At 38.0% G+C, this 17,579-nt stretch overlaps 1 protein-coding gene across 1 annotated transcript in view; it reads right to left on the reverse strand.

Moving 5' to 3' along the window:
* Positions 1-735: 735 nt before the first annotated feature.
* Plppr4 (phospholipid phosphatase related 4) overlaps positions 736-17,579 on the reverse strand; it is a 39,915-nt gene continuing 23,071 nt past the window's right edge. Inside the window, exons 2-7 of the mRNA XM_021158220.1 lie at positions 17,135-17,320; positions 12,048-12,177; positions 8,605-8,800; positions 7,094-7,151; positions 6,199-6,372; positions 736-2,832 (exon numbers count right to left, since the gene is read on the reverse strand). Of these exons, the coding sequence (XP_021013879.1) occupies positions 1,501-2,832; positions 6,199-6,372; positions 7,094-7,151; positions 8,605-8,800; positions 12,048-12,177; positions 17,135-17,320 (2,076 nt within the window). The 3' untranslated portion in view covers positions 736-1,500. The remainder of the gene's footprint in view (positions 2,833-6,198; positions 6,373-7,093; positions 7,152-8,604; positions 8,801-12,047; positions 12,178-17,134; positions 17,321-17,579) is intronic.

A 17,579-nucleotide genomic window follows, 5' to 3' on the forward strand; every position in this document is an offset into this window, starting at 1 on the left:
CTGTGATACACTTCTATTTATCAATTAGCATTTGCCTAGATTCTTACTGTTGATGTGCAGTTAAAAGTGTGTCAGGAAAGGGAGTCAAACTCACCCCCACTGTGGCTCCACTATGGTGATTATCAAGATAACATGAAAATGAAATGCTCTGGAACAAAATGAAACTTTGGGATTACTTAACTGATGTGATAACCTATGCCATCGGATTGGAGACATCTTGACCTTGACCAGTGTATCTGGCATTGGTACGCACAGTTTCAACCTTTGGCTCAGATTTCTTGTGTAGGACCTCACAGCAGTGTATTTTGCACAAAGAATGTAAGTTGTCACTTTTGCTTTCTTAAAATAGAAGAATGTGTGTAACCTCAGAAAACTTAATAAACTAAGGGAAAGCCATAAAATGAAAAATGTAATCACAATAATTTCAAAATATTCTCTAAAACAATGTATTTTAAGTATGCGAATACACTCACTAAAAAAAAATATACCAGAAAGCAGCATTACCAATACTTAAATAAAAAGAAGAAAAATGATGCAGAGAACTAGTTATTCTGTTTCACTGAAAACATTCCTACAAGCTTTCAGATGTTGAAAAAAAGCATCTTTCAAAGAAATGCTCAAAACCCTGTCCAATTCTTTTTCTTTTCTTTTCTTCTCTTTTCTTTTCTTTTCTTTTTTCTTTTCTTTTCTTTTCTTTTCTTTTCTTTTCTTTTCTTTTCTTTTCTTTTCTTTTCTTTTCTTTNCTTTTCTTTTCTTTTCTTTTCTTTTCTTTTCTTTTCTTTTCTTTTCTTTTCTTTTCTTTTCTTTTCTTTTCTTTTCTTTTCTTTTCTACCATGAGAGAGCCACTACAGGGAAGCCAAGAATGGTCTATTCTAACACAAAGTCACTGGCGTCTTCTGAATGAAGTAGCATTTCTCTGACGAGGGGTTGCACACCACTATTTCACAGCTACATAGAGTTTGAGAGTTTAAATGGTAGATGCACTGTGATAATCAGCACCGCCCAGTCTGCTCTTCTGGTGCAGAGTCTGCAAAAATGAATAATATATAATACCGCATGGCCTCTGCTGTTGGGAAAACCTATGTGTTTTGGGTTCCCACAGCTAATTATAATGAAAAAAAAAACCTCCATTAAGTTGGCACATTCAGAAAGTTAAATACTATACATCGGAGGAAATCACTTTATCTTAATACTACCTTCTGCAAAGCCTGTGTCTTAAGGACTGTTCTGATGATGAGTTTAGTTCGGGTCTTGCTTTGTGCTTTTCCTTTACCTTGGTGTAAAATCGTCACGATTTCTGTGGTGGTTCAGTGAGAGTTCCAGGCTGATGGTAAACAATCTAGTTGGACAAGAAGGCTCTCCATATCTTCTAGGAAAAAAAAGGCCCCCAAACAAAACAAAACAAAAACCCAAAAGAGCACAAGGTACAATAAACGAGTGGTCTTGGGGTGAGGGTGGGGGGTGGGGGTGTCATCAAAATGATGACAAGAGGGCCATCTCTCAATCCTTATAAGCCCGTGTGGGGGAGGTTCCTTTGTAGAAGATGTTTCTTGTGTTTTCAGGGCTGTTGCTTCTTTCCGGGATCAAGATGATGTTGCCCTTCCTGCGCAGGGTGGAGTCGCGTGAGGAGGACACGGACAGTGTCTCTGAGCCTATCTCGCTGCCCTCCACCGGGGTCACTCGGATGGTGGTGATGCCGTGGTGGTGGTGCTCGTTGCTGTCGATGTTGCTTCTTTTGCGATCTCCAGAACCAAAGCTGTCTTTGAGGGACTCACAGCTTTCTGAGTCCCTGTTGAGGTCATTGAGCTCATAGGTTTGGCGCAGACTACTTTTCTCCGGAGCTTTCCACTTCCAGGAGCCACTGCCTTCGCCCTCGGTGGACGACGGGATCTGAATGATGGGCCTGTTGTTCTCGGGATGAGCCTCCACTCGCACGATGCCGCTGGGCTCGTGGTCAGTCAGGGTTTTGTAGCGGATGGAGCCTGTGCAGGTGACCGTGCTACCTTCGGCATTCTTGGGGCTGCTCTGCAACACGCCCTGCTGCTTGGACATGGCGATGACCTGCATGATGCGTGGCTGGTTGTTGCTCCGGTTACAGGCCACGGTCTTCTCAGCTGCTTTCAGCCACTTGGCTCGTGCAGAACTGCTCTTGGGCGAGGTGCTTATGTTTTCCTGGGTCTCCTCGGGGATGTGCACCAATTGGGAAGAGCCAGGGCGGGACTGGATGGACACGCGTGGCCCTCCTGGCATACTATTGTTGCACCCGGGGACTGTACCAGGCTGGATCTTGAGGTACTGATTGCCCGGGACATGGTGATCTCCATTCACCCCCACTCTCGAGGGCTCTGAGCTGGACCTCATTTCTATGGATCTGGGTGGTGACTGGCCTTCTGGTTCAGTGTCCATAACCTGCAGGGACATCTTACGACTCTCATTCTTGCTCTTCCACTGGGTAAGGAGCTGTTTGGACCGGGCAGAATCCATAGAGGCATGGATGCTCGCGTTTCTTCTCACTGGGTCTTCCACGGAGGGGGTGTTGGCTCTGGGCAGCGTGTTGCTGAAGGTCACCATGCTCTCCTTCCCCATGGGGCTCCTAGGAGTGATGATTTCTACGTCAGCGTTGGCCCTCTTGAGATTTGTTAAGGAGCTTGCATCCCTGTGGTTTCGGTTAAGGATACCCTCTGTGTGAGCAATACCATCACCACTGCTCCCATTTTTAGCTGATAAAACCCTGCTGGGGTCTTGATTGAGGTCTGTCAGTGACCTGAGGGCATCTCTGTGCTGAAGCATACTGTCTTCACTAGGCAGAAAATTCCCTACAGCATACAGGCCCTGGGGTTGGAGGAAAAATGACAGGTATCACACACTAGAAGGAACAAGTAATCACGGTTCTCCTAGAATGCCCAAGGGAGCACACAACTGAGGTAGGTACTGTACATATGGATCAAATACCAATAAAACAATGAAAATGTAATCACTCAGGTGTGGGGTGGGGGGGGTAGGGTGGGGGGGAATAATAGTGGTGTATGTAGCTCTTAACTGTCTGGACCACTGAGCTAATCGCTCAGAAATAGGGCGAGTCCTTTCAGTCCCGGCAGATGTGATTGTCACACTGTGTGTATGTTTCGGAAAGAAAAGATAGACAATGAAAGAAATAAAGACTTTTTTCCTGCATTCCAAAGATACTCATTTTTTTTTTCTGGACTCAAGAGCTTCTTTTTAAGAGACAGCTCAAGACATTTGAATGATTTATCTTCCCCTTTCAATCATACCTCCTGATGGCAAACAGCAGCACTTCAGGGAAATATAGAACAATGGATCATTCATAAAAACCCTGTGTGGGGTTTGGAAATGAGGGCAGGGACATATACATTGTTTCAAATCACACTCTAGCCTTGGTTGTCTGCTTTAAACTTGACCTTCAAGGGAAGTTGGATTAAATTACTTCTTTATACCAAATGTGGGCCAAGTTTTACTTAATTTTGTCTTCATATTTAGTCCTTTATTTGTTTTGTTTCAGATTTGGAAAAGGTTAAATTTCAGTATCAAAATTATTATTCTGGTTACAGGAGATCATGAAGCAAGTGTCTACCTGTGAGATAGTTTCAGTTGAAGGTGGCTGGCTCTACCTTTTAAGCCTAAGACACGCAATTTCATGGTTTTAGTATTTTAGAGAATGCTTGGCACCAAGGAGCAGCATAGGCTTAGGAATGGTAATGTTCCAAATAGAATAAAATCTATCCCCCCATCTCCCCATCTCCCCATCTGTCTGTCTTTCTGTCTGTCTGTCTGTCTGTCCGTCTGTCCCTCTCTGTGTGTGTGTTGAGATAAGTCCTCATTATAATTATATGGTTGGCTTGGGATTTGTTAGGAAGATTGGGATGGTCCCCAAACCTGCAGAAGATGAATATCTGGCTCTGCCTCTCAAGTGCTAGGATTTTAGCCATATGCCATCATGTGTAAATTAACCTTTTTTTCATTTTCTTCTCCCCCCTCTCTCTTTCTTCCTTTCATTCTCGTTCTTTCTTTCTTTCTTTCTTTCTTTCTTTCTTTCTTTCTTTCTTTCTTTCTCTCTCTCTCTCTCTCTCTCTCTCTCTCTCTCTTTCTTTCTTTCCTTCCTTCCTTCCTTTCTCTCTTTCTTTCTTCTCCCTCCTCCTCCTCCTCCTTTATATTTTTTAAGAAGACTTTGTCAGGTAGACCAGGCTGACCTTAAATTTGCAGTTCTCCTGCTTACGTCTCTTAAGATTACAGGCATGAACTTTGCCCTGGCTATCCTGTTAGTTAGTGTCTTCTTTCAAATCTATATACCTGTGTCCTTGGCACAAAGACTCCCTAACATTCTTTTAATAGTTGCATTTCAGTTGTATGTCTGAGGAAAACTTCCACTGAACAGTAAGTTTTGACCCTATTGTATAATATTCAGTGCTCAGAATGGTAATATAGTGATTTAATTCTTATTTTGAAAGACATGTGAAACAAGCAGTTATTAGTTTTAATTAATTAGCTAACTAATTAATTAATTTTGTGGTACTGGGAACCTAACCAAGGGCTTGTGTGCTCTACTACTGAGCTATAGCTCTAATTCAATTCTATAGGTAAAGGATCAAGTTTCTGAGTGGCTCTGAAGTGTTGAACGTCATACCCATAACCTTTGGGTTGGTTGTAAAGCTCATGTGAATGCCAGGGTACTGAGGTCTTACATGACTGCAACGGGCACACTATGACTACAAGTGGGATCTCTTTTCTCCTTCTCTTGTAGCACTCACTGCTGGTTGACACTCCATAACCACCTTGGCTTATGTGCCCTTATTACCCTTGACTTCAATGTGATCCTCCCCTCTCTGCTAAAGAAAGCATGTAGCAGTAAAATTTAGTTTCATCATTGGCCCTAAAGGCAGAATCATTGCATACTCCATAAATATTTTTACATGATTTTTTTTTTTTGTAATTCCATTCTTACAAGCACCAAGATCACATGGCTAAGAGCCGTGGCTATAGGCAACAGATGTTTATGTCTGTCAGCCCCTCTTAGTTTCTTTCTTGTTGCCTGTTCCTATTTGTCACCTGCATATTGATTACCCTTGGCTCTTTTTGACTCTGTGATCTGGCAATTGTGCATGTACTAAATAACTACAATGATACTCCTATAAGTAACGTCCCTGGCTTACAAAGTTCTCATGGCTTTTCTGTCCTTCAGACACAACTATTTAAGTGCCTGTTGATTCATCATGAGCCCCTCAAATGCTTTTCTCTCTAGCAATCTATTACTTTGATTATTTACCTGGTCTACTGAATAGGTCACCATAAGCCTTGTCTTCCAAGATACAAATTTGACCATCATTTCTCATTCCAACATTTCCCTTTCTTTGCAGCTGTTCTTTCACACTTCTGTCTCTTTGTGTGATAATCTCTTCCCCTTGAATGTGATTTATACTCTTGTACCTTACCACACCATTTCTAGAGACACTTCCTGATATTCCATTGGCAATTCCCTATTCCTTGGAACTACATTCTGTCACTAGGCATGTTGTAACCATTTATACTAATATTTGTATACTATGAGTCTCTGAGGGATGGATCCTTTGTTTTATGATAGATGTCAATGGGAAGACAATGAATATTTAAGATGAATGAAAGGATGCATGCATGACTACTTTCAATAGGCACTACCAGTTTCCTTATAATGCAGATATTTATCTAGAAGATGTTTAGCATGTTTGAGAGATAAAAACAATGATAAAAATTCCACAGTTAGTTGGAACATAGCTACATTCCAGAAATTGCACATTTATGGTGGGAAAATTACATCAACTTTCTCCAAAACTTCACTATTCATTCTTTTATTTCTCTCCACTTTCCTCATATGTAAAATTTCAATATACATGCTATAGCACTCTCTCTCTCTCTCTCTCCACACACACACACACACACACACACACACACACACACACACACACACACACACAGTGCTTACTTTAAGACTGAAAACCAATGATCCTCAACTGAATTCTGCCTCACAAGAAGAACTCATTAAATCATTTTATTGGTAATAGAGAATAATTTGACATAGAATGAAGATGCCTCCTATGATTTTTCTCATAAATATGATACATCATGAGTAATGTATTATACAAAATATCCTATGAAAGCCTTTCCATCTTAAACTGTAATTTACCAAACAATAATAATGTTATTTACCAAATATAGTGCGATTCCTCCTCCTATTAAAAAGCCACAATAGACATCGACTGGATGGTTCTTATATTGAGTTATCCGTGTTAGTCCGCAGATGATCCCACAGATGATAAATGTGAAGACCAAGAGAGGTTTCAGGAGCTTAGAGGAATCGGTTAATGTGGAATTGAAGTACATCTTTAAAATGAAAGAGGTGAGTTAAGTGTGCGAGAAAGGCCACTGTGTTAGAAAAGTCTAAGCAAACCAGAAGTTTAACCCAAATGTCTGACTGATACACTCAATGTAATGTTCACCCTTTCCACTTGCCATGGCTAAGTTCTCAGCTGGCCAAGGAGCAAAATGCATGACACAGTCACGAAATGAACAGCGGGGCTCTCGTGTAATTGCAGGAAATTTGAAAACTATTGAAGCAGTATTTGGCCTGTGAATCCTCACCTCCTTCTTATATACCACATTGTTTTAGTGCATTTGTATCGCAAAAGACTTCACAGGCTATGTCAATCAAACACAAGAGCTCTTCATTGCCTAACACTTATTAAATTGACAGCAACCCAGAATTAACCATTGTCACATAAATACTGAAAGCCGTGTTCCTGTTTGGTTTTCTGTACATTTAATAAAAGCACTTTGGTTTTGGTTATTTTCATCTATTTCCTAAATATCTTCCCACCAAGTATTACATTAAAATGGTCCAAAGTTAAGCAAGTATTATGACTCTCAATGAAAAAATTCTTTGATTTTTACCTTTTTTTTTTCTAAGTAGCATCTGATAACTGCTTTAGATGCTATTTGTATTAAAGGGAGGCAGAACTAAATTGTAATCAGCCACCTGAAGGAAACATTAATTTCTCAGCTTTTCTAAAGGTCACAATTTAACAATAAGAAACCTAATACTTACGGAAACATACACAGCGGCAAAGGCAGCGAGGGTCGCATGTTGGGACGGGAATGACTTTCTGCCAAAGGAAGAGAGCCAAGTTATGCATCTTAGTTTGAGTGTGCTGCCAGCAATCACCTCAAGACTTCTCGGCAAGATGTTCAACTCAAAGCCACAAAGCCTTAATTCATATCTGGTTTACTGAGAGAACCAGAGTGATTTACTACCCTCAGCAGTATTCTTGGTCACCATTAGCATTAAAGAGTAGCAGTGACACACTTTTCAGTAAAAATTAAAGTGAAAGGAAGTAGGAAATACATATTAGGTGGGCAAAGGAACACGCAAGATGAAGTCTGTAATGAGTTAGAAGACGTTGACTACTCTCGGGTTACAACTACAACAGTTCACCGTGAAAGTTCATAACATGTTGGGCTTGATGTTTTAACCATTTTTTTTGTGTGCTCCAAGATAGTTTCATTACATTAAGTGATAAAGTTATTTTCCTATACCAGTAGGTCTTAATGAATTTTTATGTTCTAAAATTGTGTAAGAAAAGTCCAGTTTTAACAAATTGATTCTCTGCTTAGCCCACTGAAACGTGAATATTACCTCTAAAACAACAGATAATTTTCTTAAATTAAACAGCTTAGGGAGCAAGGTTCATTTACAACACTATTCATGGGAGCACACACAGAAAAGGATACACAGAAAAAGAACTAGAAATTTCTTTCAATGGGAGAAAAACATGGAAAAAGAGTCATGGATATTATTGCTTTTCTAATTATTTGATGGTTGCAATTCAACACAAACAAATGTAGAAGAAATGAGAAATAATGTTCTTTAATGTAGATACACAATTACTGATTGGTCCATGGACTTTGCTTCTGTGAGAAGTCATTAAATAACAAATACAATTTTCATAATAATTGTTTAGTGTTCTCCATCTCTCTACTTATTTCTTTTGAGTTTCTCAGGAACTTATTCTTGTCTTTAAGTTTATTTTACTTTGTTGATTGAAAAGAATTCAATGTATTAGTAGCTCTTTGAGTTTTGTATTCTTAACTTTCTGAAATGTAAATTCAGGAGCTAACATTCTTGTATTCATCCAAAGAAAAGAGATGTCATTGTAGATGTTACTCCTTCACAAGCTTCAGAAAAGTAAAATTTACCTACTTTAAAAATAAAGGCTACAGAAGAGGTATGATACAAATATTTGGTAATTAACATAAACCAGTCCAACGTACATATTGACTGTTGGCTATAAGGGATCATTGATGTCATAGAACACAATATATGGGTTCAGTGAAGGAGATCCTGTAGCAAGACTGTGAAACTGACATTCGGGGACTTTCAGGGAAGGATTCAGAACATGCCACTAGCCCATATCTGTGTTAAAGTCACTGAGGAGATTATTGCATTGAAAACATAAGTAAAATAAAGGTCATTGTGACTGAAAATGGGATGCTTAGACGGTACAGGGGTGACGTGACACAAATATCAGGGTGGAATAGTTTTAAAGTTCTGCTTTCCACCTGCCACTGTTGATGACTGTAAGGTCAGATCCTGAACAAATGTCTTCCACGATGTAGGAGTTTTCTTTGCAGGATACATTCAGAGAGGTATAGTTTGGCTTGCACACAGTCAGAAAGTATGGTGCCTGATATCCTGTGGAGAGCTGTATGATATCTGTAATGAGAGCTGTGGAGCACAGTCCAAACACATGGACACCTAGAAGCAAATGGAAAACACTGTTACCAAGTCACTGCCTGAAGAGGGGTTTCCATTAGTGTTAACTATGCATATCGTATGCTGATATGTGACCTTATAGAACACTGCTATTTTCTCTAATATAGGAAGTTTTAAAACTATGCTGATATGTTAGTGCAACATAATACACTGAGAATTCTCCAAGCAGTAAGTATACTATAGTCACTCTTGTTAATTAGGCTATATCCTTTATATATAAATATTTGTTTTTAATTAGTGTGTCTGTGCACCTCTGAGCATAGGTCCCTGCAAAGCACAGAAGAAGGTGTCAGATTTTGAGAGCTGGAGTTACAGGGAGCTGTGAGTGGCCTGATGTGGGTGCTAAAGTTCTGAACCTGGGTCCTCTGCAAGAGCAGTGTGTATGTTTAACTCATGAGCCATGTCCCCAGTGCCTAAGGTCATTTCTTACCAGGGTTCACCAAAGGTCACTTGTCATCTACTTGGGAGAAAGCTGAGGAATGATTTGAGAAGGACAGGGTATGAGAAATGTAGTAGAATTAAAATGCGACTAATTTCATTCTCTTTGTTTTGCGATCAACTGATCTTATTTGGCCCATCCATGTGATCATGGGTTTGAAACTGTTCATTGGAATCTGGCGGATTTATGACTAAGACAACTTCCCCTACCGATCCCCCAGTACTAAAGCTCAGCAATGTGAACAAGAACTTTTAGGGAGGAGGGGAAGTTGACAGGGATAGGAAGGACATAAAAGCAAATGAGGAGGTGAGAATAGTCAGTCTGCATAAAGTATCATGTACAAAATTCACAAAGAAGTAATATAATAAAAGTCATTTAAATTTGTAATATGATGTATACAACCAATTAAAAAATAACTTAAAACTTCTGAGCATTTCTGGGTAATTTAGCCTCTTTTCTCACCATGGTCTATAAATCCAGGCACAGTTTCTAAACCCTCCAGAATCCATTGTCTCATTCTCTATGTAGCACAATCCTGCTAAGAGTGCTAATTAAGCAAAGAAGAGGGAAGGCAGGCTTTGCTGTAATAACCAAATAACAGCTGCAGCCAGGGAAGCAGAGGGAGCTGCCTTATTTGGTGGTGATGTTCAATATCTCCAGCCAAAATCCCACTTTTATCTTCTGGGACCAATCATAAATTACGAAGCCTCAAGCTCTATACTTGTTTGAAGTCACTTGCTTGGCTCATCTTGTGAGTAGTTCCTTCTACGATGCAATCTAGCACTTACATTTCCTCCCAGGTTGTCTTGACTCCCACATTCGTTCTGACTCAGAAGCTTGACTTCTGATTCATGAGTCACTCACAGCATCATTCTGAGAGGCACCCCATCACCCTCTCCAGACCAGCATAGCTGACCTGTACACACCATTTTCCATTCTTCTCCTCTAGTGATTGTACCCTAATCAGCACAGCCCCAGTGTCACTGATACTGGGGATTTATGACACAGAAAGCTGAACTCTACATTCTACTTCCCAGAAGCATGAATAAGCTCTACCCTTTTTCAAATATATATAAATTATTGTGTAGGTGTGTCAGGATGTGTAATAGTGTGAGGATGCCCATGGAGACTAGGGAAAGTGTCATATCCCTCAGAACAGGAGGTACAGGCATTTGTAAGCTGCCTAATGTGGGTTCTAGGAACCAAACTCCTCCAGTCCTCTGGAAGAGCAGCAAGTGATTATAACCACTGAGCCATCTCTCCAGCTCCCTAGGATTTGTTCTTCACACTGGGTACTATGGATCACTGTGTGTTGAACACAGAGATCAGACAGTGTGGTCTAAGATGTGCATGGCCTGGGTAAAGACCAAAGAGAAAGGGAATCTACTTATTGTACCTTTGGAGAATGAGACTCTCCGGGTCCAGGGAGGATGAGGATGCTGAGAACATTTCAGAGTTCACACCCCTTTGTCCACAGCATCATATTCTATTACGGGGACGTGTTTCTGGGCTCAGTCTTGGATCTTGGAGTTCTATTTTCTTGCCTCAAACACTAGCTTAGCACTGAACTATACACCCCATTTTCCATTCTTCCCCTCTAATCAGCACAGCCCCAGTGTCATTGACTACTAAGAGGACTACTGGCCTTTTAACTATATTAATAGGATTATAAAAAGATAATTTTAAGGGCAGAGCTTGGGGAATTATTCAAAGCCAGTATTCTCTTCATCATGAGAGAGAAGATTTAATTTAATTATTTATGAGATATTATTACATGAAGGCACCAATTTCTTTATGCCGACATGCTAAAGCATATAAGGCAAAAATAATATAAGGAAAACATAATACAAGGTTAAAATAATATAATAGATTAATATAATGATATACTATAAAGTAATAATTATATAAGGTAAAAATAACCCTTATTAAGTTAGAGGGATAAAACATTTCGTTTGGTGTCTGATATTGTGGGTAACTGTTTTATATCAGTGAAAATAAGTCTGTGATTCCAACTACATCAAGATGGTACCATACTGATTATTAGTTAGGAATTGCTATGATTCAGAGTCTGCTTAGTCACGCCTGTAATTTTCTTATAGACTTTATTAAAAATTTTAAGGTGAAGTGGGGGGAGGGACAAGAGACTCTAATCAAGAAAAAAATAGCCATGATGCATCAGTCTCCTGTGACATTTCCAAACACAGTGACTTCAGGATAAAACTGCCAAGAAACAGACTCACTTATGTGTTTCTTATTAGTTTCTTAAGCCTTGTCAGTTAATGACAGCTCACTAACACTTATTCTCCATTAAGAGCAACAAAAATGGGTAGGGTGCCACACACCCACAATTCTAGAACTTAGGAGGCAAAGTCAGGAGGCTGAGGAGTTCAAGGTCAGCCTCAGCAACATCATAGCAATTTGATGCCAGCCAGGGCTACATGGACCCCCTCTGGAAAAAAGTAAAGCCTAAAATTTACACTCTTTGAAACTATTTTAAAGTACATTTATGCTTCAACCAGAGTTTGGCAAAATGCTCTGAAATGTTATTATTTTTTAAAATTTATCTCTTTTTGCTAGCTCACAAAACCAGGGCTGTGACTCTAAATAACCCATGTTTGAGAGAAAGCTTAGATGCTGTTTTTTAAACACCCGTTTCCCGTATAATGTAAAACTCATCACATACCAAACGTATACATCTAAATTACAGCTTTAAGGGCATAATATCTGTAATTAGACACAGCATTTCCCTACGAAAAAGCATTTGCATTCTTTTTGGCTCCTCACACCCACCAACGAATCTGACGGCTCTCCTGAGAAAGGAGTTAAAGTTGCAGCCTCCGGCGTTGATGTTAGGCTCCAATCCAGCTCCGTTTCTTCTTTTGGAGAGGCAGCAGTATAGAATCCCTTCACCCACCATGATCTGCAAAGGCCACACAGTATCAGCGAGAATAGCACTCTACCTACATGCTAAAACATAGAAACTATGCTTCATTTCCACACATCGCCAGTTCAACAAGGAAAAGATATATCTTCAACACTCCAGAAGCCTAAGACAATTTATCCTAGGAATTTAGCAAGCAGTGAAAAATAAGCAAATGGTGCACACTGAAGAGATCTGGCTGGATTTCATCTACTCGCATATATTGACCAAACATGTAAATATATCTCAGAACTTCAATTTGATTACAATAATCAGTCTTTAGCTTTTTGCCCATCACACAGTGATTCAATCAACTACTCAGTGGCTGATTTTGTCCTAGCTTCAAGAATCTTGACATCAATGCCAAGATGCCTTAGAAAAATCAAGTAAGTATAGAGGTAGGATTAGGAACATTTGACAAGCAGATTTGGTCTACTAAACAATTTTTAATTTAACAGGAGGAAGAATACATAGAAAGTATGTCTGACTATGAAAATACTATTGATTATAGTCCTTCCACACACATTTCTGAATAGGTAGAAGAACTGCTTGTATTGGTTAATGTGTTAGACACCACTCAAAGTACCTGCCAAAAACTAGAAATGTAGGCACTGTGAATGAATTTAATGTTAATAGTGCTACGTTTAAAAACTTTTAAACTAAATATATTTAGACTTTGAAAAATCCACAGGTGAGTGATTATCTTATTGGAGAATGTAGATGACAAGAGAGTCTACATAAGCGAGGAGTCTTTCTGAGGGATAAACTTTCAGAGTGCATGTTTATAATAGATAAGGAACCACACAGTAATTAGATCAATCAATAGTTAAAGAATGCATCAAGAGGATTTTAAGATATAAACAGTGGGACACAGCATAGTCCCAAGGTTGCTGTGGGACTTTAAGAAATACAGCATCAGTGAAGGAATTCAAAGTTATTAAGGTGGCCTTCCATTCAGGGAGTTTTTCCTTTTAGGTCTCTTACTATACCCTAACATGGATTGTATCACCTTCTATGTAGCTCCCTTACTGACCTGTCTTTCTCTTTAGAGTAGCTTTATTGAATGCATCGCATGCTACTCATTCACTCGACTGCCTCTCCTAGACCAGGACCCTCCAAGGGAAGAGCCACTTCATAGTTATCTGCATTTTTAGCATCACACCTGAAAATATGGGATTTGCATTTATTATTTTTATTGTTCTAATTACCCTGGAAATCTGAATTGCTATTTAAAATACAAATAAGATCTGAATGTGTGACTTTTATTTATTAAAAAGACTTCAAATGTTTAAGAGTATTGTCTCCCATAAATTGAAATAGGGTTTCAAGAGATTGACAGTCCCTCAGACAGAGACAATCATGCCACTGTAATGATCATGAAATGACTTAGGATTGAATAATGGTTAGTGTTAGATGTATCTGGGTGAGCTTATATGTTCTCATTAAAATCTTTTATTTGTTTTACAAAATGCTTAAAAATTGTAGCGCCCTTAGTTATATTTAATTGTATAGGTGATGGGTGTGCATCTCATAGTAATGACTTAATTCATATACAAATTTTTCATATAATATTCCTCAAGGAATTCTGACAGTAAATCAAACATAAATACCGCATGGTATGACAACTCTTTTTTAAAGTCAGTGAGTACAGAAATGATAGGGGGGACTTATCTCTATTACTCAATACCGAATTAACTATGTATAGTTTTTGACTGGTAGTTTCCAACATTGTTATTTCAGATGAGACATGGAAATACACTAAATTCTTTGTTGTGTATTGTTAGCCCCTCTCCTTATACCAGTCTGCTGCAAAATCTAAGCTAAATGTGTTTTCCTACTTTCCGGGAAGATGGCAATTTTTTAATTTATTCAACTACAAAGATGAAAAGAAAATCAGCATCTTTGATGGTCAGAGATTAGAGTCTGTTCACATTCATTTTGAGCAAAGGGAAGGAGGAAGGGCTTGAGGTAGTTGGCAGCAAGATTATAGACAGAAGTATTGTTTTCTCTACTTGCCACACACTCAATGCTGAGAAAAGCACTTGTTTATGAGGAAAGCCTAAAAACAGAAAGAAAGAAGAAACCAGAACAAAACTATAAGAATTTTATATATTTGGCAAGAGAGGAGTGTCAGATCCTGTCATATGTCAGTGATGTCAAAGCTCATCTCAATACTGTTCGCTCAAGGTCTACGAAACCATTGTTGAAGAAAAACGTCACTGATACCTTGGAGGCCTTCATTGGATAGGAGACCTTCTCTAATCATAAACAGTTCCTGATTTGATTCTCTTTACATTAAGAAGCATAAAGGATGGTGACCCTATAGAAATGCCCCATGGAAGGAGGTGGCCCTGGGTTCCCCAGGTCTGCTCAGTGAGAGAAGGGTAGTAGGTTTCAATTGATTTCTCAGGTCTTCAAGCCCCCAAGCCCTAGGAAACATCTCTAACTTGTATATTAAGAGTTTATGATTGGACTCAAGGGAGTCCAGAGAAGTAGGAAGATGATGAGGCCAAGGTCACTGTCCCCAGTACATGCAACCATGTCAGGAGAGGAAGCATCATATGATAAACAATCCTGATAGGGAACAAAGCAACTGAGAAATGCTCTGGTGTGATAGGTTTAAAACAAATGGATTTTCTGCTATGGTCAAATGCCTAAGAAAAATGATGGGAAGGCACAACTACTTCAGGAAATATCATGCATTAAAAAACTTTCTCTAAAACAATAATAAAAATAAAAAAGGCTTAAAAAAGCTTTCTGCTTCCATGTACATAATTAACAATTCCAACCGCCCTGAATTCACAGGAGCTCAAATAACATTAATTTACAAATTGAATAAATTAGGATTTAATTATTTTACAGAAATATTTTATTCAATATATTTATAGTATAATAACATTATTATTTATTATAGGAGAAGTACTTTGAATACCCAGTAATGGTTACATGAAAGAATAGAGTTTAGAAGGTCTACAAAAAAGCTCTTAAAAACTGCTGATATACTGAACCTCAAAAGGCCAGTGTATGAGAGAATTTCATAAAAGCTCTATTTAAAGGTGCCTTTCAATTTAATAATATTTGCCCAACATTTATGAGCATTATGAAAAGACTAGAGATGAGCAAAGGTTCCTTCTGGCATGAGTACACACCATCACCCTGGAAGCGTGTTTCTTGTCTTTAGGCTAGTAGTGTGGGGGTAGAAGAAATGGCAGCAAGACTTGGATTGTCTTATTTATTAATGGATTTACATAAAAATGTTTTTGTGATAGGTATTAACACATTAAAACAACTGTTTTATAAATTAAATACTTCGGAAATGAAGTTGCCAACCAAAAATAGCCAAAAGAAATGATAATTTTTATAAGGCAAACATAAACAACCAATAAATATTTTTAAAAGTGCAAAGTATTTCTTGTTGTTAAAAGTATGAAAAATAAAACTATTTTAAGATATTACCTTCTCTTAGTCAGAATAGCTAACATCAATAAATGTGACAAGAACAGTTGGAACAGATGTGTAAAGAAGGAAATAATTATTTAATCTTGGTGGAGGCAAAAATTAATACAGCCATAGTGAAAAAATCAGTTTGGAAATGTCTTAAAAATTAAAAATAGAACCATACGACTCCAATATTTGACTCTTGGACACATACTCAGAAAATTCCATACCCTATCCTAGATATATTTGCACTCCATTCCTTATTTCCACCTTCGTCACTATAGTAATGAATCAACGTATCTGTCTATCAACAGAAGAATATATAATGAAAAATTGTCTGTATATAAAATAGAATACTATTCTGCTCTAATGAAAAATGCAGTCACAAAATCTGTAGGTAAATACCTGAACTTAGGTTGTACAAAATAAGCAATGCTATACAATCTCAGATAGAAAAAAACTGCTTGCTCTCAGGCATATGCAGTATCTACCCAGTAGTATATAACATACATAGCCAGAATTCAATAAACAAGTATATATGTGGATACAGTATATCATGTAGAATAAAGAGCAAAGAAAGCCAAATATTAGGGAACAAAGATTGGCTGAATATAGCAATGAATATATATCTATTATAAAGGAAGATATAAAACAACTTTTTTTTTTAGTTTTATTCTGTCATGGCGTTTCCATTTTTGGTTGTAGATAATTGCATAAAAACATTATTAAATGTATGAAACAAAATGTGAAGCTCCACATCTGTTCTTATTGGCTTCTGTAACTATAAGTAGTTCATTGAGTTGTATAGTCTTTGGCTTGGCTAATTTTAGTGTGTGGTTTTCAACAATACTTGGTTTTAATAATAAAGTTTTAAAATAACTGTTTTAATTTACTTTATTGATATATATATATGTTTTAAAATGTAAAAAAATGTAAATGCCTACCACAAATCTAAAGTATCTCATTCTGTATATATACCAATGCATATTTTTGTGTGTGTGTGTGTGAGAGAGAGAGAGAGAGAGAGAGAGAGAGAGAGAGAGAGAGAGAGATACCTTACTGCTCATAATCAGCATAAAGTGTTACTAGGTAAAAATGAACCTATAAATATTATCAAAAATCATTTTTGAGGAGAGAGTCTATTATGTATATAATTATTTATTTTCAACTTTCTAGAACACAAATAGCAAACACATGAAAAATACATCATTTATAAGTGTATCAGCAATTTAATAGTATCTACTAAAAAGAATTGTGTGATTACAAAACCTTTTTCATAAGATGTATAAATGCAAGAAAATCACTTAATCTTTTTAAATTTTACATGCCAACCATGCTAAGAAATCAACTACATGATAATGTCAATATATACAATCTATCCTACACAAGATCTTCCAGTTGAAGGCTTAGAGTTTACCTTTTTCCTTCTTTGTCACTTCCCTGAACACTTAAACTACACAAACTGCATCATCTTTTGTTCTCTGGGACTGAACAATACATTTTGAGGGGCAGTTCTTACCGTAATTGCAGGTCCAGCAAAAGCCAAGCTAAGCAACATAAGGAATGGTATGGCCTCCTGGGTTGGCTCGATGTACGGCATGCTAAGACTCCTGTCATAGCAACTGAATCCAGAGTGCACAGGTTTGAAGACATCCGTGAGTTCCAGGAAGTAGAGGCTAACCACTGATGATGCCAATATAGGCAACTGCAGGTGAAAGACACAGGGCATGATCTATTTTTGTAAATAGGACAAATAGAATCAGTACATATTGACATTTGAAACTGATGAAATTTCCCCCTTCTCTCATGGCCCTTCTGCGGGCCAGATTAAAACACAGTCATAAAATTCATCTGGAATAACAAAAAACCTAGGATAGCAAAAACTCTTCTCAAGGATAAAAGAACCTCTGATGGAATCACCATGCCTGACCTAAAGCTGTACTACAGAGCAATTGTGATAAAAA

Source organism: Mus caroli, chromosome 3 (assembly GCF_900094665.2).
Source record: "Mus caroli chromosome 3, CAROLI_EIJ_v1.1, whole genome shotgun sequence".
NCBI classification, from domain to species: domain Eukaryota; kingdom Metazoa; phylum Chordata; class Mammalia; order Rodentia; family Muridae; genus Mus; species Mus caroli.